This window comes from Equus caballus, chromosome 20 (genome assembly GCF_041296265.1).
Source record: "Equus caballus isolate H_3958 breed thoroughbred chromosome 20, TB-T2T, whole genome shotgun sequence".
Taxonomy (NCBI): domain Eukaryota; kingdom Metazoa; phylum Chordata; class Mammalia; order Perissodactyla; family Equidae; genus Equus; species Equus caballus.
This window is the reverse complement of record NC_091703.1, coordinates 39,830,319-39,849,344: the sequence shown is the minus strand read 5'-3', so window position 1 is coordinate 39,849,344 and position 19,026 is coordinate 39,830,319. Positions and strand designations below refer to the sequence as shown.

The window sequence follows — 19,026 nt, the reverse complement described above, 5'->3', positions numbered from 1 at the left end:
CAGATGTTAGCTCAGGGCAAACATCTTCCTCAGGAAAAACAAAAAAAGGACAAGTTGTAGAAGCCCTTTATTAAAAGCTGAAATCTACAAGAAGTGATAGGTCATTTGGACAAGCAGGGCGCAGCAACTTCAGGGTGGTTTCCACCTCAGGAGGGAGGCAGAGAGGGACTCGCTGGCTTTAATCGTTTCTCTAGTTTCGTTTCTTGTAAAAAGACACATGATCTGAGACAAATAGACATGTTATTAACCTCTCTTTAATATGGGTGATGGGTAGCTGTGTGTTATATTGTCTGTGCTTTTTCTCCTGCATATTTGCAGTATTCCTAATATTTTTAAAGACAGCGCAGCTGTAATTTGTAATGTTAGGAGTGACACACTGTTGAGAGCACCTAGGTTTGGGCCTTCTGGGGGTAAAACCTCAAGTGCGGTGCACAGGGGGAGGTGCTGCCCGGGCCTCCCCACAGCGCTGCAGTCCTGTGTGCGCGAGCAGAGTGCTGGGGCTCGGCAAATACTCCTCTGAGAACTTTTGACATCGCTGATTAGGTTTAGTAAATAGACATTCATAAATCTTTAACCTATAGGCGATAACTTTAGCTTTTGATAATAAAGCTTCCCTTTATGATTTTCTCAAATCAAAGAATATATATGGTGCAAAGAGGGATGATTTGGAGCAAGATATTTAATTTCCAAATGGGGCTCTGCCACTGAACTAGTCTGAGGCCTTGCGGAAAGCTCTTTTGGGCATCAGATTTTTTATCTACAAAGTTGAGCTATTAACGTCCTTTTTGCTGAATTTTGTCAGGACTTAAACAGGCTCATAAACATATAAGAAGTACAGAGCCTGGCACTCACTGGGTGCTCAGTAAGTTGTGGTACTAGTAGTTATGACACGTACCTTTGACCTAGTGAACTGTGGGCTTTGGCTATACGTAGGAAGATCCCTTGCTCACTGACAAAGCTTTATTGTTCATTTTGGAAGTGCTCTGGCAAATCAGACTTGCTGTTAAGCTACTGGGCCGTCCTGCTTATTTAGTTTGTGGGTAGCTCTAGGTGGTACCTGAAGCCTTAGGTGTCTAGAACAGAACTCTGGGCACCCGACTGCCTGCTGGGCCTCCCTGACGTGTGGTACGTGTTTCAGGCCTTCTCCACAGTAGGCACTCCTGACTACATTGCTCCCGAGGTGTTCATGCAGACCGGGTACAACAAGCTCTGTGATTGGTGGTCGCTTGGGGTGATCATGTATGAGATGCTCATCGGTAAGTTGCATGCCTTCAGAGGGCTCTTTCTGTGCAGCCAGGAAAGATTCTTGCATTGTTAATAGACTCTTTCAACTGCGGGTGATCTAAGCACTTTCCTTCCTGTGGTTTCAAAGTGAAGTTTCCTAGGGAGAAGACTCTTGGCCGTCAAATGTACCCCACCATATCCTCTGGCTTACTGGCATCCTGTGGTTGCTTTGCTGATCATCTGTCATGTTTTTCTTCTACTTTTTCATCTTCTCCATCTAGTAGCTCTTTGAGTCACTGGCATTTATTAAACGTCTATTGTATGCAGAGAACTTTAGGCATTCCCTCACACACTCTTCTTATTTGCTGTTCGCTTTCTCTCTCAAAGCCTTCAAAGCATGGAACCCCCTGGCCTTTCTCCCTCCTATTTGGATGGTGTGTCTGTGTATCTGGGGGACACATCTGTGGGTGTGGTCATATGCGCAAAAGCACTAGGAGAGTAAGTAGGTCTGTGGTGGCACCGAGTGAGTCTGTGTGGATGACTGCTGCGGTATCTGGAGCCTTGTCTTCGGAGACATTGGGTGGCTGCCTGTGGAGACGATGTAATGTCTGTGGCGGCCAGGTAGAGGAATACGGCATGTGAGTATCCTCTTGCCTGTAGTTCTCAAAAAGAGGCCTGGTGGTCACTTTTAAAACCTATGCTTTCTTCTTACTCAACTTGTTTGGCACTTTACCCACATAAGGCTATTCCGAGACTGGAGTAATTTCTTAATGGTGCTATTTCATGCTTTGATTTCTCCTTTGGGCACAGTGATACCCACATCTGCACCTCTGCTTATGTCCTCCTTTCTTTTCCCAGCTTCAGCTGTTAGCTGACTCCTTAGTTACCAGAAGTACAACTTCATTTTGGGTTTAGAAGTTTGGGGGGAAATCAAAAATTGCTTTAGATGTTTTCTGGTATGAGTGGAAATGCTGTCCATGTCATGGAGGGAAGGACGTATGGGGTCATTAAAGATGTATAGAATCATATTATGGAGAATAGTCTGTCGGATTCGAGGTCCTGGGATGCAGAGGCTCCGAAGTTCCTTTTTGATTGCAGGCTACCCACCTTTCTGTTCTGAGACCCCTCAAGAGACATACAAGAAGGTGATGAACTGGAAAGAAACTTTGACTTTTCCTCCAGAAGTTCCTATCTCTGAGAAAGCCAAGGATCTAATTTTGAGGTATCAGTCAGAAATACCTCCCCTGCCCCCCCACTTAGGCTTTTTGACATGAAGGAATCCATTTTTTTTAAACTTTCATCATTTATCCTGGATCTGCCCCCTGCTTCTTACCATTCCTCTCTTTAAAACAAAGGGAGGTTATTCCTTTTCTTTTTCTCAGGAGACTCCCTGAGGTGTGCTGAAAGGCCTCTGTCTTTTCCAGATTCTGCTGTGAATGGGAACATAGAATTGGAGCCCCTGGAGTTGAGGAAATCAAAAGTAATTCTTTTTTTGAAGGCGTTGACTGGGACCATATCAGGTATATCTCTATGAAAGCTTTCAGGATTATTTCAGAAAGGCTGTAGTTGGCTTAATACTGTCTTGGAAGCACTATTACTGGTAAGCCAAGTAAGAGAAGAGAGCTGCTTAGAAATTCAGGTTCTCTTCTTGATTTTCATTCATGGTGAGGATTGAGAGTTGAGGCTTCCTGTCGGCCATGTGCCATGGGATATGTTGAAGCCCGCAGTTATTTCCAAAGGGAAGTGACCTTTGGGTCCCATGGTGAAGGGAGCATCTAAGAAGCAGGTTGCCATTGCTTTTACCTGGAACACACAAACCTCTCTGCTGTTGGGGGCCACCAGCAGGACTGTCCTTGCCCACAGGGTAGGGGCTATCACTGGGAGAGAGAGAAGGAAGAAAGGAGTGGAAGAAGGATTGGGGTGGGCAGTGGTGCAGGCGGGGAGTGGTGAGGGAGAGTGAAAATTGTCATGGCGGGGGTTGTAGAGTGCTGTCAATGGTGACGAGAGCCCGTACCACCTGATGTGTCTCAGACCCTCTTACTCAGCATTCATTGGTTGCTAAACAGAAGATGAAACTGCTGTCACCTCTTTGATAATCGTGTTCTGATTTGTTCCCTTTGTCTCCCGTGTGCTGCATTTTTAGCCACCCTACTCATTGATGCCTCTGGTAGAAGAAGGCCAGAGCCCTCCGTGAGGGGACACTGAGAGGTTCAGTTTCCCTTTTTAGCAGACAGGGCAGGCCATCAAGGGGAGTGCAGTAACTTGGGATTTAAATTTCTCATTATTTTTGTCTTTCTTCTTAGCTATGAATATTTATATTTTTTCATCGTAACTTATTTTTTGTTTGGATGTAGTCAGTTGGCGTGGTTGGTCAGTGGTCATGAGCTTTTCAGAGAAAGTAAATGCTGCCAGCCAGTGGATAGTCCTCTCATGTCAGACCAGGGGTCTTTTCTGGAGAAGGCTTAGTTATGATCACATGATTACTAACCATAGTAATGTGTGGCATGTCTGTTCTTGGCAGAGAGAGGCCTGCTGCAATATCTATTGAAATCAAAAGCATTGATGATACCTCAAACTTCGATGAGTTTCCAGAATCTGATATTCTTAAGCCAACAGGTAATACCACCTAACTGCCTCCCGCTGCCTTATAAGTCCATTATTTCCTCCCAATTTAGGATGATGTTTACAAATTAGGATAGGGAACATGGAGGGAACCTCAGTTCCTCGGGTTCTTTGTAAGTATTTTTCCAGTGCTAATACTGGGTAGCAGTGGGACCGTGTCGAGTGGGAAATGGATACAAACTCCCATGTTTAGACTCAACGTGATGGGTAAATCACAAAGATGTTCTTTTGTTGTTACTGAATTAAAGGTTAGGTAACGTGAGATAACACAAATGGGAAAAGAAAACTTTAAAAATATTTATGAAAAATAATGAGGTTCAAAGAACACAGGCAAGCAAATGTAGAAAATTCGCAGAGTGAAAAGCAACTTTTCCCAAATAAAAACTGAGGTGTGTTCTTCAGAATGTCCTGCCTTCAGTTCTGAGTAGTCCGTCTGGGTAGGGCAGTGAACCATCTCTTACGTCTATTTCTTTCCCAGTGGCAACAAGTAATCACCCTGAGACTGACTACAAGAACAAAGACTGGGTCTTCATCAATTACACGTACAAGCGCTTTGAGGGCCTGACTGCGCGGGGGGCAATACCGTCCTACATGAAAGCAGCAAAATAGTACGCTTGAACCGGAGTCCTAAATGTGCAACATCACGGTCTTCCTCTCAAACACTCTTTTGAAAGAGCTTCCAAGAAGTTTATGGAACCTACCAATATGTCATGGTAAACTTGCCTGAAATGTGATAGTAAGTGGATTCTCTTCCATATGCATCTGAAAACCTGTAGAACAAAGACAACCATCTCTACTACATTGGCCATAAACTGCTGTCCTGCTTCTTCAGAAGCATCACGAGCCAATTTGATAGATGTTTTGAAAACCTTGTGTTTTCCTAAGTTCATCAGAAGGAAGGGGAAAAAACAGCCATCATTCAACCTTATTGAGATTGTAACATATACTTATCAAATATCAGCCAATTCCTGTCATTTCGTGACGTGCTTTCCGCCAAACCCACCAGGTATTTTTTTCTTTACAGCTAAAAGTTCCACAGTACAGGAAATAAAGCAATAATGAAAGCCTCAGCAGCCAGCATTCTGGCTGAGGGAAATGACCCACCACCCTCTGAGCGGGTGGTGATGGCGGTAGTTTCCCCCCATACCTCGGCCTTGGGCAAGTGGCTTTGTATAGCCTCCATTCATGGTGCACTTTATTTATGGTACTAGGATAAAGACCTTCAATCCGCTGACTTTTTCCTTCTGCCCAGCTAAACACTCATGCTGTTTTCCGAGTGTTGATGGGGCGATACCCGCTTGATCCATTGCTACTCTTAGAAGACCGAAAAGCCGCCGGGCGTTGCCAAGGAGTCCTGCATCACGTGGAAGACCCTCTTCACGGCTGCCTCAGAAAATCCCTAGACGGATGTTGCCGTGGACCAGCAATACCGAGTGCTGCCGACGGGAATTCGGTTTATTCCTGGGAACACAGCAAGGAGAGCCCAGGCAGAGGCAGGCGGCCTGGAACCCGCTTGGCTAAGGTGCTGCTCCGTCTCTGGAACCTCCTGGGAAGTGGTGAAGGACCAGCCCAATAGAAAGTGCTGAGCCAGCCTACAAGTCCTTGTAAAGTCCACTCTCAGTCCTGGGTGCAACTGTGTTTTGTCTTCTCTCTCGGTATTTCTCGTCTCCCGACTTTAAGTAACCATTTTGCCTTGGAATCATGATTACAGATTTTTCGTTTGCAGATGCCTTTCTGGGGGATGCTCCTCTCTACCCTAAAGGGTCGCCTGCAGCTTGGACTATCCAGGCCTCTCTGCTGTGGCTCTCCCTCATGAGAGACCCTCTGAATTTTAGCACAAAGTGCCTTCTCTTTTACAGCTGCCACCACCTTTAGAGGACTTCTGCTGTGTCAGAAAAATATGGAGCCTCCATATTAATGCATTATTACTTTTTAAAATTTAAAGCATCATTTGCACCTGTGTGTTAACTTTGTTGCAGAGTGTGACGGCCAAGCTATAACTGGGGGACTGCTTTCTGCCAGTCTTGAGGTTAAGAGCAGCTCTGAAAGGAAAGTATACCCTAGCTTAGCCATTCAGAAAAGAAAAATGGTATATCAAAGTTATAGCAGTAAGTCAAACTGCTTTGGGTTTTAATGTCTTAGAGGAAGAAAAAAGATGATTAGGGGAGTATTAACTCTGGATGAAGGTAATGTGTGTGCCCCTTAATCTTTCATTCACGGTCTGTTAGTGAAAAGGAAGTAAATGCGATTCTTTTGTGCAACTTGGCAGTTTCTTTGTATTACCCAATAGTTGGGGTCATGACCCCGTGTCCTGTAAGAGTTTGAGAATAACAGGAGTGGTGACAGTCTGTGTGTTAGGGAGTGGCAGGGGATGGTTTGTTTTAGGGGGAGATGCCCACATTTTAACTTTGAAACTTCTGAATAAACTGCGTGAAAATGATGGTGTAAATCTGATGTGTTTTAAAGCAGATGTGATTCAGAGAGGTGGTGTGCTGGTGGCTTCTTTTATCCCCTTTGTCTGCAAACCATTGGAACACTGCATCACCAGCTTTAGGCACAGTGCCTTTCTGTCTCAGGGAAGCTGGGACCTGCGGTTTTGTTCCCTGAGAACAAGTCTTCTGAATGGATGTCCATATAAAGAGACAGTCTTCTGTTGGCCCTGTGTATGTGCTCTTTCCGCCTGGCTCAGTGTTAAAGGGCAGTGGGCTGTCCCTTTGCAGGAAGGCCAAGGGAGACCTGCTGACAACAGTGCTGTCAACTGGCGCACCCACATGTACAACTCCAGAGCATGGCCAGCCATCCTCCTGGTGCCTTCATCATTCCTTGCCAGATCCATTGCAGTGATCTCTTAGCTGACCTCTTAGTCCCTGGTCCTTCCCCTTTCAAGTGTTATCCTTCCTGCTGCCAAAGAAATAATTTTAAATTTCCAATCTGATCATGTCATTCTCCTGCATAAACCCTTTATGGCTCCCAGTAGTTTATATAACGAGATCAAACACTCTTGTCAGAGGTACAAGAGTCCTTCCTCATCTCTGCATCACCACGTCCCTTTCCCTGATGACAAGCAGCGATTATTTCACCTTTGCTCATACAGTTGCGTTGGCCTGGAATACTTCCTCTCCTTGTATTCATGGATCCGAAACAACTAGTGTTTGTCCTCTATAATTTGGTTCATGTGTCACTCCTAGAATCCTCTTGGGAACTCTGCTCCTCACAGTAAGCCTGGCTACTCCGTCCTTTCTGGCTTCCCCAACGACCTGGACTGTTTATGGATTTCTCCTCCACGCGAGTGGAAAAGCCCCCTGAAGGGAGGAGCTGTATCCTAGTCAGCGTGTCCCTGTGGCCAAGCAGTGCTTGGGACAGAATAAACTCAACAGGCCGTGTCTTCAGAGCATGTTCTTAACCTCTGTGCTGATACAGGCAGGCCTGCTAGGGAGGCGCAAGCTTGCTTTACGGCACCCCTCGAAGTTGTCAGCATCACTAGGAAGCTCTTAGGCTAAGTGGGCTGAGGGAGCTCAGCAGACATCTGGCTAGAGTAGGGCCAGACCAAAGGATGAGCAAGAGGCTCCACAGCAGCGGCCTGCCTGGACTCCACCGTGCTGTCTCCCCTGCCTTCCTTCCTGCCATGGTTCCTCACTTGCTTTAAAACAAAACTAGAACACAGAAGTTGGTGAGTCCTCTTACCCTTCACATTTACATTTGGCTTTGTGAGGTCCTACTTAGTTGGATTTGAGGGTTGAAGGGGTCTTAAATGCAAGTTAACCAGAAACTTGAGAAAGCAGGCCATTAGGGCTCTGGAACCTGTGACCTCTAAAGAAACAGCAGGGTGGGAAAAGCACAGGCAGGCTCGAGGCCAGCCCCACGGGAAAGGAGGAGGCTCTGTTCTGGGCAGTCTGGCTGCTACTCCTTTCAGTCCCTTTTAACATCTTGACTTCCAATTTTATTTTCTGCTAAAAAACAACATGGACGCAAATGATAATATTTTATTATTATAGAAAAAGCATCCCAAATATAGGTTTCCGTAAACACTGGTAGGTGAACAAGTGCAACTTTAAAAGTCAATACAAAGTAAAGGGGCAAAACCTGCAAGCATTTTGCCTTTGAGAAATGTAACGTTCTCCTGCAGGTGATCCCACCCAGAGTGCGAATGTGGCTCCATCTCCCATGAAGGCGTCAGGTTTGCTTTCTGAACTCACTATGCCCATTTGAACAATTTCAAAACGATGGCAAGAAGTGGCATTGAATAAATTACTAATACCCCCTGATTCTTAACTTTCTATTGACACTCGATTAAAAAGCCTCCACATCACATTTTGACAATTTGAGTTAAAGCCTGTGCTCTGATTTTACTTAGACAAGGACCCGTTGGGACACTATCTGAAAATATATTCCCCCTTCCCAGGCTTACTCCACAATACTTTCATAGACCTCTATACATCAGGTATCACAGTTCTCCTGGAATTTAGTTTAAAATAATATTGGCTATTGCATATTGTGCAGTAAATACAACTACTTTCTAGTTTCCTTACCCTTTAGCTATCATCCTTTTAACACCTTTCCTCCACGCTGGGGAAACCAGTAAGTAATCTCACGAGACACAGTGTGACGCCATCTCCTTGCTGCTCTCCAGCTCCTCAGTGGCAGTGTTTCCTAAGGAACTGTACGTGACAGGATGCAGACACACACTCAGATTCTAAACCTCAAATTCAGGTTCATCTTGGCTTGCTGAGACACCTCTGAGTAAGACAGCCTGAGTTAAAACCATTTTCCTGTGAAAATGTTTCTGTATAAGCAGCCTGGCTTACTTTTTAGGCACTTAGAAAAAACACCAGACCTGAGTTCCAGCTTTTTTATTAGAAACACCTCTTGCCCATCTGGCCAGTAACTGACTCTGAAGGGAATGGGCACAATCCAGCCCTTGTCCCTGCGAGGACTGAGGTCCTGCCATTGCGGAATGTCCTGGCCCTGGGGACAGAGCAGCTGTGGCTGAAGGGAACCACCCAATCACAGTGCTGCTGAGTGCAGGCTGGGAGGAAGGAACCTGTGGGCCAGCTTCTCCCTCAGACACACCACCTGGTGACACTGGCACATTTACCTCCACAGATTCCCAGCTCACTCAAACTCCAAGGTTTGGGGCCAAAAGCATGTTGACCCAATTTGGAAGGAAAAAAGACCCAGTTCTTGACAGCCTGAGGAAATTAATCACACAGAACAACTTGTTAATTACATGCCATACTTTCATACCTGGCTTTTGACCTAAGCAAGGACTAATGAGTTTTAGAGTGTTAGCTGGAGCATGTTTACACTTGAATGTTAACAGTACGCAAGCTGTATAACAGAAGTTACACATACTTGTCAGAGACTACATAGTTAATTCAAATTTCCTTTGTGATGGCATGGGAGTCAACTGAAAAGCATAGAGGAAGCACCATTAAATAATCACCTGGACTGGTCAACTGCTAGTTGAATGTATGAATGTAGGTAAGCTCAAAGCCAAACCTGACCTCAAATATGAGCCCATTAGTTTCACAGAAATAAAACTACCCTCTGGCTACAAAATAACCCTAAACCTTAACCCTGGCCATCAGCCTTACAAATGGATGCCAATGGTAATCAGAAGAACTCTGCACGTGGGAATTGGCTCAGTTTAACTCCTTACTAGGGCTTTTTCTGCGTAAGGAACAGAGCATTGATTTCCACTGTGATGCTGTTCACACGCACGGAGAACACACTTAAGAACCCTTGTTCAAGCCTGCAAAGAATAGCTTTCATCACCCATCTGACTTTACCTTTGGAGGATTGTGACTAGGGCAGTCATAAAATGGAATCAAGTAGCTTGCCTTATAGTATCTTACGGGAATGGAATTTAAGGAAACAGTCATGTTCTCATCTTAAAGAACTTGAAGGAAACTATGTGCCTCTTCATAATCTGTGATGAGTAAATGCTCTGGGTAGGTACCTGGAAGGCCAAGCTCTACCACAAAATGGGAGATAATCCCAAGACACTTACACCTGGCTCTAGACTAAATTTTGCTCTGCTGTTAATAGCCATGGGACATCAGGGAAGGTCATCAGTACTGGGGGGACTGGGAGTGTGTTCTGGGTTGTCATCATCATGCATTGTTAATCCATAGCTGAAGAGCAAACAAAATTACTAGGCCTAATCTCCCTTCAACTCCTCCTTCCTTTGGGGATGACATTATTACGGTTTCCTTACCCAGTGTGAGCAGCTGATAGGCTATTTCAAAAACTGAAATAGCCTGATATGCAAAAAAATTCCACAGTATGAAAAGAATATACAAAGAAAAATTCTGCATGGGGACAAAACCTGAGCAGGTGATGTTTCCCCACCCAGCTTCACCCCAAATGCCCCCTCCTCCCTGGAGCTCTTATTACAAGTCTACTGAGAAACTGAGCACTTGTGAGAAACTTCTGCCCACATCTGGAATGCCTCTAAGCTGTATCTGTCGTCTCCCAGCGATACCCACAGCAACGTGCTGCCCTAGGGTGAAGACCTGTGGCTTCATACTAGATTCCGAGCCAGGATAATCAAAGTGGCCTGATTTAGAGAGTTCTACTTCAGTTCTAAGTTTCATTCCAAATGAATAATCAATTTGTTTAGGCTCAAAAACCTTGAAGCTAAAAAGGTTTCCTAAACATTGTTATGCCACTGTCCCTCCTGTCAGAGAATCTCTCTGTGTGGTTGGATTGTTCACTGAATTAATGAAAAACAGAACTGAACTGAAGCTCTTACAAAGTTCCTTTTGCACATTTTGAATGAGGGCCCAGTTCTTCCCAGGTGCAATCTGGGCACACGGGCCACCAGGAATGGCATCTTCATTAACCTCTAATGAGCATCCCATTAGTGCCTGTTTGCAGAAGACAGAGATTGTCTTTTAAGTTTGGTCCCTTTGCTCAGTAATTTGCCTGGTACAAAACAAAACAAAACAAAGCCAGGAACAAAGTGTCAAGGATGAGGATTGCTTTGCTGAGCATGAGGCAAGAGGAGTCCTGACTTCTTTTCCTGCTTTTGCAGTAATGCAAAGACTCAGTGAACAGCACCAGACCCAAATTTTTCAAGTTACCAAGGCTGCTGTAAAGCTGGTAGCTTAATTACCAGTGAGTGCTTTCATCCCCTGCCAGAGGCACAGACTGACTGAAAAGGACACACTTTGATTATGGAGAAAGAGAAAGGATGAGGGAGAAGCATGTCTCCTACTCAGGGTGAGACAAACCACGGGGAGCACTGGCTGTGGGCCTCCCAGACAGAAAACCTCTGAAGAGGGGTGAACCCACAACTGGCCCTAATCCTGAAAGTCATTAGAGGCCATCTGAGAAAGTGGGGCATTTAGCCGGTCAAGTTCATCCACTTGGGGTGGGTGGTACATTAGTACCTCCTGGTCCTCTAAGACGTCTTCTCCAGCAGCTACCAGATTAGTGAGGGATTTGCTTCGAACACACTGGAAATCCACATGGCGACTCTTTCCTTCTTCCTTTTCCCACGACATCTGGATAAAGGGGCGCTGTACATAATTATAGATTACTTCAGATCGGCCACCAGGTCTTCTCTTAATTTTTTCTTTACAGGTAGGGTAACCTGAAACAGGAAAAAGGCCATTCTCAGGACTCCAGCAAATTGCTCACTCTGGCTTCCATACTTTCTCCTTCCTAACCACATCAATTTCCTCCCAAATCCAAAGACTACGTGTGAAACCTACTGGGAAAGTGCCCAGGCTCTGACCATGCCCTCCCACCCCAACCACCTACACGCTCGCTTCCCTCCTGCTCAGGTTCTTGTCCCTAGAAGGGAAGGAACAGAAATTCTATCCCTTCTAATGGAAGGGGGAGAGAAAGGCTTATTAATTTCAGAAGCCTTTAGACGCTGGCCACAATACGGGAACACAAATCCTGCTGGCGCAGAGCTACTCCAGTCCTCTAGATCCACTGCTCAGAGGGCATACTGTATGAGAAGTAGTTAAGGAAATGTGGACTGGTTTATCCTAAAGAAAAAAACAGAGATGCTGCCTAAAACATCAGAAAGGCTGTCACATGGAAATGGGAGAAATCTTATTCAGAGTAACTTCACAGCTAGAGCCAGAAGGAAGACAGAAGAGGGAGGCAGTTATCTACTAGATTCATGACGAATGTTCTCATGGTAGAAGAGTCTGATGGGCTGCTCTGGGAAATGGAGTGATCCCTATCACCCTGTCTGTGGGGTTTCCAAAGACACAAGGGAGGGACACAGTAGAAAGAGGTTTAATGGATGATCTCAAAAATCTCTTCCAACTTTAAATTCCAACCTAAGTTAGATGGGTTTCATGGGCAAGACTGAGACAGCAAGAATAGCAAAACACAAAAGTCAAAGACCCATGGAGGGGAGACCAGGATGGCTTCAGCACTCTCCAAGAATCAGTTTCCAAGACCCTTCCGTGGAGACCACAGGTTGGAAGCCATTGCTCAAGATAGTTTAAGGTTCTGTCCATACATCCAGATATTCCTCAAAGGTATATAGTGGAATAAACTTAAATTCGGAGTCTCCAAGCTATAGTTTTCAGAAGGGCCCTTGCAGATCCCAGGAAGATCTTCACCAAGATTGTTGGTGGCATGGCCCTCCCACTTAGTGGCTCCATGAGCCGTGCCACATTTACCCACCAATGTCCTTAGCCCTCAGTGCTCTTCATCCTGAGGCAGTAAACTGGAACTTATTCCTACAGCTGCTTTAAAGCATTTTCAACCAGAAATAAAATGAAAAGGAAATGTAAGGTCAAACAAAAAAAAATAGGAATCCTTCAAACTTGGGTAGGAAGGTCGTTTCCATGTGTGCCTGTTCTCTAGGTCTCCTGGAAGCTGAGTTTGAAGGCCATAAGCTGTGGTCATAGATCCAACCTACTCCATAAAGCCGTGCAAGCTGAAGACTGACTGGGATATGTTTTACCTTCAATTCCAATGCGAATGTTTTTCAGGCCCCGCTCCTTTAACACTGTTTTGGCGACATCCCGATTCTCAATGTACTTGAAGAATCTGTAGAGCTTAGAGCTGTAAAGAACTAGAAAAAAAGTCTGGTATTAGTCAGAGCAAGATCTCCACAAGATGGAGGAGACAGCTACCAAAATGAAAGGTACATCTGACTCTGATGCCAAAACAGTCCAGATGGATCACAGACTAAATGTTAAGTAATAACCACAAGCAAACACCATATGAAAAACTTACAGTCTCAAGGTGGGGAAGGCCTTTCTGGGTATGACATAAAACCTAGAAGCCATAAAAGAAAAACTGACACCCTCGGCTACATAAAAATATGTCTCTACTTAGCCAAAACCACCATTAACAAAGCTAAAAATGGCAAATAATCAACTGGGAAAAATATTTGCAAACTCATATTACAAAGGGCTAATTTCCTTGATAAACAGAGAGGGGTAACAAATAGCTTTCACAAATCACAAAGTTTTTAAAAGACTAACAATACAATTTTCTAACAGACAAAAGACATGAATACAGTTAACAGAAAAGGAAATTAAAATGGCTCTTAAAAATTAAAAGGTTCAGTTTCATTCATGAAATGAGAAATGCAAATTAAAACTCAAATGCTGTTTTTTACATATCAGAGTGGCAAAGATAAAAGTTTAGCAAAACACCGTTCGGTGAGGGTATGGGAGACAAACCTGTCATACATTGGTTTATGAGTGTAAATTGGCTCAACCTAAATTATGGAGGATAATTCGGCAACATCTACCAAAATTATAAAAGCACAAAGCTTTTGATGTAGAAATTCCATTTCTAGGAATATTATTATATAGAGATATACATGTGTGAAAAGACTGTTTAAAAGGATATTCACGACAGCATCATTTATAATTTATAGCTTAAATGTCCATCAACAGGGCTGGTTAAATCAACCATGGCACACTCATGCAATGGAATACTATACAGCCATAAAAATGATCATGGAAGCTTTATGGTATAGAACAGTCTGTATAATATGGTCTCACTTGAAAAGAAAGGAAAAAGCACGTATGTAATTGCTTACGTACGTGCAGTGAATACATCCGGAAGGATATAAAAGAAACAGGAGGAAAACTAGGTAGATGAGGCAGGCGTGGGAACAAGACTTTTCAATGTATATCCTTTTGTACTTTTAAAATTTTTAATTATTAACAATTCAAAAGGATTTAAAAATGAAACAAATGGAGGGCAGAAGGACTCCACCATGTAATGTGCTGCCTCAGTACTGAGTACTGGACACCAGGGGTGGCAGTGGAGGTCCCCAGCACGGCAGTTAGACCTGCATCACTAGACTGACTTGATCACCCAGGTGAGTGTGCTCACCACCAGCTCCACAGTGATCTTCATATTGGTTCTAGGATCTAGTTGGTAGATCCGAGCCTCTGGGCAGCATGTTTTTGCTGAAAAGATCTATACCATGAGGGGGCTCCTACTTTGGGAATATTCCTCCCCCATGGGTGGGGGGTGGTCTTCATCCCAGTCCACAGAATCCTCATCTGTCAGCACAACGATATGGCACTCGCGCTCGCCCTTCTTGGCACAGCCCACCATGATGGGCAGGATCAGCTCTTCGAGGTAGTGATCAAACTGCTTGTGAGCACCGTCGTTAGACAGTTCATGCAGTAAAGCACCTGCGGGAGAGAGAACGCAGGTGAACATCCTCTCTGCCAATGCCTCTATTCCTGGTGTGAAAAAGACCCTGAGATAACAGCTGTTATCACTGATAAGGTCCACAGAAGGAGCCCATTTAAAGGCAGAGATTGGGGGCTGGCCCCGTAGCCAAGTGGTTAAGTTCGCGCTCTCTGCTGCAGGCGGCCCAGGGTTTCGTTGGTTTGAATCCTGGGCGCGGACATGGCACTGCTCATCAAACCACGCTGAGGCAGTGTCCCACATGCCACAACTAGAAGAACCCACACGAAGAATATACAACTATGTACCAGGGGGCTTTGGGGGGAAAAAGGAAAAAAACCAAAATCTTAAAAAAAAAAAAAAGCAGGGGTTGTTTCCAGCTCCAAGGCCACAATTCAGCTGATTTTGTTAGACATGTTTCACATTCCACCACTCTTCACTTTCTTCATGGTTTACAATCCCTGAGCATTCTGATCAATGGAGGTTTTGTTGGACACACAGGGTCAGACCATAAACATTAATCCTACAAGAGACAGACCATCATTTGGGGATGACTCTTTGTAGTACCTCTTCTGAAGATGCTCTGGCCCCAATTTCATGGAGTCAGAATACCACAGAAGAGGAATAACCTGAAGTTTGGCAACACCAAAGGACTTGCCTTACGTGTGTACTAGACCCAGTATAAAAACCACAAGTCCACAGCACTTCATGGAATATGCAGGGAACTGTATCATGAAGTTCAAAGAATAATTCTGAAAATAATTTCAGGAAGCCTAGGTAATGATAAGAGCATGGAGTTTATAGTCAGACAATTAGTTCTAATCCCAGCTTTCATGCTTAGAGCTTCGGAAAACTAATTTCTCAGTTTTCTCATTTGTTAAATGAGGTGTTCACCTATCTTTCAGGGTTAACTGTTGTAAGACTTAAGCAAGCCCACATCTATAAAGCACTTAGGGAACACTAAGTTAATAATAACGATAAAAATAACCTGTAAGAACCCAGCCAGTTTGTGCTGTTTGACTTTACTAGTGAGCCCTCCCTCACAGCTGAGAATTAGTATCCTTACTGGTTAAAGAGTTGAGACACCAAGGTCCCAAGAGAGGAAGCAGTTTGCTGGGTGACTCCCGGTCAAGCTAGATTTAGAACCCACTACACGTTCTCTTTTGTTTACTCCACTTCCTCACAGAGTGCTCTGAAGCAAGAGAGGGAATAAGTTAGTATCACATCTCTGCCCTCAGATGATTTTCAACCCACACTTGACTCTGTTTAGTAATAAAAATATCACTCAATTCCAAGGCAACTCAAAGTTTAGCTGTTCGAATGCAGCTGGCAGCTGTTCCTGTACTCACTCAGATCCTGACATCGGATAGTGTTGAAGTCAAAGTTAATGCAGAGATAATCGCACGTGTCTCTAAGGTCTGGGATAGAGATGCCATCAGGACAATTGATGATACCAGTTTTGTAATAATCCTGTAAATAGATTAGGAAGAAGAAATGTAGGCAAAGAACAAGATTCAAACATTACCTCTTCAACCCCCTATTCATTCCTGGTTCTGTCCAAGTGATGAGTCACTAGAACTATCGCCAAGTTGGCTGATTCATGGGACGGCAGAGTGGCCCCTGGTATCCTGACATGTTTAATAATCATGACAACGTGATACCTGACTGGGCTCACACAAAGAAGGATGTAAAAGGCACAGGAATAGAACATCAAGAGGGAAAGGCAGTAACTGGAAACCGGAGACCCTCGAGACAGTAACAGTTTGATGGGACTCTCAAGGCTCTGACTCTGCACGGGCCTGGGGAGGATGTAACATGAAGGCGACTACACACCAGCACCGTTCGAAACACAGCTGCACTGATTCCTTCAGCAATCTCATACTCCCCCTTCTCGTTGGGCCGCGTGAAGTTGTACTCTCTTCCTGGTCCAAACATCCTGAAAGACACCCAGGCAACGACGTGACCTTCTCTAGCAGGATTCTTCACAAATGAGACTTCTCCCTTCTTCACCTCATTCTGGAAGGCTCCACTCCACTCTCACAGTGTTAGTTATAGGGACCCAACCCCTGTAAGACACACTCAAGTCTTAGGAAAAGGGGGCAGCAGTTGCTTTCAGCATTTGAGTGCAAGGAGGGATGAAGGAGCAAGTCCTCAAGCTCACCTGTACTGAGCTGCTGTGACAGCAAATGAAGTCAAACAGCATCTGCAGAGTTGCCTTGGGAAATCTCTGGAGTGAGCGTTGCCTCTCACGGCCTCCCCACTGCCCAGGAACCTGCCCCCACACCGGCAGCCCAGGAAGACAGCATGGCCGGTGCTCCTGCCCTTTCCTATTCCTTTCCCCTCCTCCACCAACATTTACCTCTCCAGTCTGCCAGTGCTCACTATTTCTGGGTTTTGCTTTTCAACATCTAACCTGATAGATGAATCTGTATTAGTAGGTGCAGATATGGTAATGCTGTCCCTTTCCTAGTACGTTTTGATGGCGGAGTTCTGGAAAAAAAGCCCTTCTTCATCCAAAGAGTAATTCTAATGATGAGCATTTCGAGTCAAGTGGAAAAGGAGGGTGGGAACTAGGCTCATCAGCAGTTTGACAGTTCAGAGAGGAGGCCTGCTCTGGGCATGAACTCAGGGGTCACGAGGGCACAGGGAGGAGGTCTGGCTTTTCTTACTCATCTTTGTCCATCCTTCTTCCCTTTTCTCAGATCCCCTTCAGTAAAGCTGGCCCCATGACTTCAACAACTCCCATCACACTTCTGTGAATGAGTCGTGGAATGGGAAGCCAGCAAGGACAGAGCAGGGAGTCGGCATCTTCAGCCAGCTTGACTGGAATTCCCGGGGGGCTCACTGCCATTTCCTTCCTTAACCTGCTGGGAAGGCCTGCTGTTCAACTGTCCAAAACTGTTCTCTTCCACCCTGAATTGGCTGCTTTTCAGAGATCTGAAAAAGACTCCACAGCACATGCTTTCCAACTCACTACACCATACATAAGAAATCTATCCTGATAAAGGTAGTCTTCAAAGAATGCTGACATTTTTCTGGAATATTCTAGTTGAAGTCTAGCTAAGACAGTTATGAATGAAAGTAGTGAATAACGTGCCATAAATATAATGCCCCCATCTATCATGAGGAGGACCTAAGCTCAGAGTTATTTATCTAGTAGTGGCATGGATGTGCATTAATCCATTCTCAGTTTTGCAGCTTGTCCCCCTTGTGACTAGCGGTCTACATTTTAAGCTTACTGGCTAGGCTTATGAACACCGTATGTAGTAGCCACAGGATGCAACAAACCCAAGTAACTCTCAGAATTCATAACCTCAGCTGACTCAGCTGACGAACCACCTAGATAAAGAATCAGACTTTCTTCATGGGAAAATCCAGTCCTAAATTCAAAGAACCAGTGTCACTCAAGAATCTATCACCCAGAAAATGCTTGCCTTTCTTCTCTTGATTACTACCAGAGGCAACCTATCTCAAACAGCCAGCCAGCCCCAAGGAACAATTTTTTGTGGGGAGTGGCAATAGTGGTGGTGATATCAAGATTGAGGAAGTCAAGTCTGGTAAAATATAGGGCCAATTTGAAAAATATTTTAATGTTTTAGTTTAATCTTAATTTAGATGTCTGAGAAATATATAGGTTTGGGTCTGGTTAAAAATGGTTCATCATGAATTTGTATGTATATGTTCAAATATAAACATAAAATAGCTGGATTCCATCATAACTTAAAATTCAACAAATCAGTGTGGCCCATTCTGATTTCTACTTCAGTTCAAATTAGTTCAAAGTCTTGAGTGAGGTTAGGTCTTTAAATAAAATAAAATCTACTTCTAAGTAGATAAAAATCCTCAAAGACCAAATTTGTTTGTGTATTCACACCCATATTATTATTATTATTTTACTGTTATCCCAATTTGCTCTTCCTCATGTTAAGGTCTACGGTTGGCCAGGAGGAGGATCTCCTGACTCCCAGCCAGGCTCGAGGAGTACTTCCTGGACAGTGCTCCTGCTCAGTAGGCTCTTTCCATGTCCTAAACTCTAATCCCAAAAAGCCAGGGGCAGGAGAGGGTGAGACAAGGATAAGACTATTGTCTGGAGCACCACAGAATATGAAGAACAGAGAGCAATCAGGAAACGACAAAACAGTCAGATATAAAGATTCAGTTTCAGAAAACTTGAGCTGTGATGGCGGCATCAGAAAATGAGAGCATAACACCTACTGCCAAGCATAACTGGCAGAGATGGCAGGCAAAATGCTTTTCAGTAAAATGGCTTTGTTCTTGTGTCATGTGGAACATTTGTCTGTTTATTAAAAGACAAAAGACCAAAAAAAAAAAAAAAAACAAACCACACTTTAGAGCTCACCTTATCCTAGTATCTTTGACCCGTGGAACTCAGAAAACATTACTTTTTCTGAGGTTATACAAATTGTGGATAAAAGAAAGAAAGAATCTGACTTCTGTTTTCGAGTGAGTTTATAGAGGAATAGGGAATGAGATTCAGCAAATTATTCTCCATAGTTCTAACTGATGGCACCCCCTTTTGTGGGGGCT

General features: G+C 44.3%; 2 protein-coding genes across 10 annotated transcripts in view; one reads left to right on the top strand and one right to left on the bottom strand.

Annotated features, from left to right (window-relative positions):
- STK38 (serine/threonine kinase 38) overlaps window positions 1-6,286 on the top strand; it is a 38,089-nt gene extending 31,803 nt beyond the window's left edge. For both annotated transcript variants that reach the window (XM_023624837.2, XM_023624836.2), the window contains exons 10-14: window positions 1,139-1,256; window positions 2,323-2,446; window positions 2,649-2,744; window positions 3,746-3,840; window positions 4,325-6,286. In XM_023624837.2, coding sequence (XP_023480605.1) covers window positions 1,139-1,256; window positions 2,323-2,446; window positions 2,649-2,744; window positions 3,746-3,840; window positions 4,325-4,455 — 564 coding nt within the window. In that variant the 3' untranslated portion in view covers window positions 4,456-6,286. The remainder of the gene's footprint in view (window positions 1-1,138; window positions 1,257-2,322; window positions 2,447-2,648; window positions 2,745-3,745; window positions 3,841-4,324) is intronic.
- Window positions 6,287-7,815: 1,529 nt separating this feature from the next.
- Window positions 7,816-19,026, bottom strand: part of KCTD20 (potassium channel tetramerization domain containing 20) — a 33,564-nt gene continuing 22,353 nt past the window's right edge. For all 8 annotated transcript variants that reach the window (XM_023624840.2, XM_023624838.2, XM_023624839.2 and 5 more), the window contains 5 exons: window positions 16,312-16,414; window positions 15,828-15,948; window positions 14,283-14,480; window positions 12,782-12,892; window positions 7,816-11,443 (listed from right to left, as the gene is read on the bottom strand). In XM_023624840.2, coding sequence (XP_023480608.1) covers window positions 11,151-11,443; window positions 12,782-12,892; window positions 14,283-14,480; window positions 15,828-15,948; window positions 16,312-16,414 — 826 coding nt within the window. In that variant the 3' untranslated portion in view covers window positions 7,816-11,150. The remainder of the gene's footprint in view (window positions 11,444-12,781; window positions 12,893-14,282; window positions 14,481-15,827; window positions 15,949-16,311; window positions 16,415-19,026) is intronic.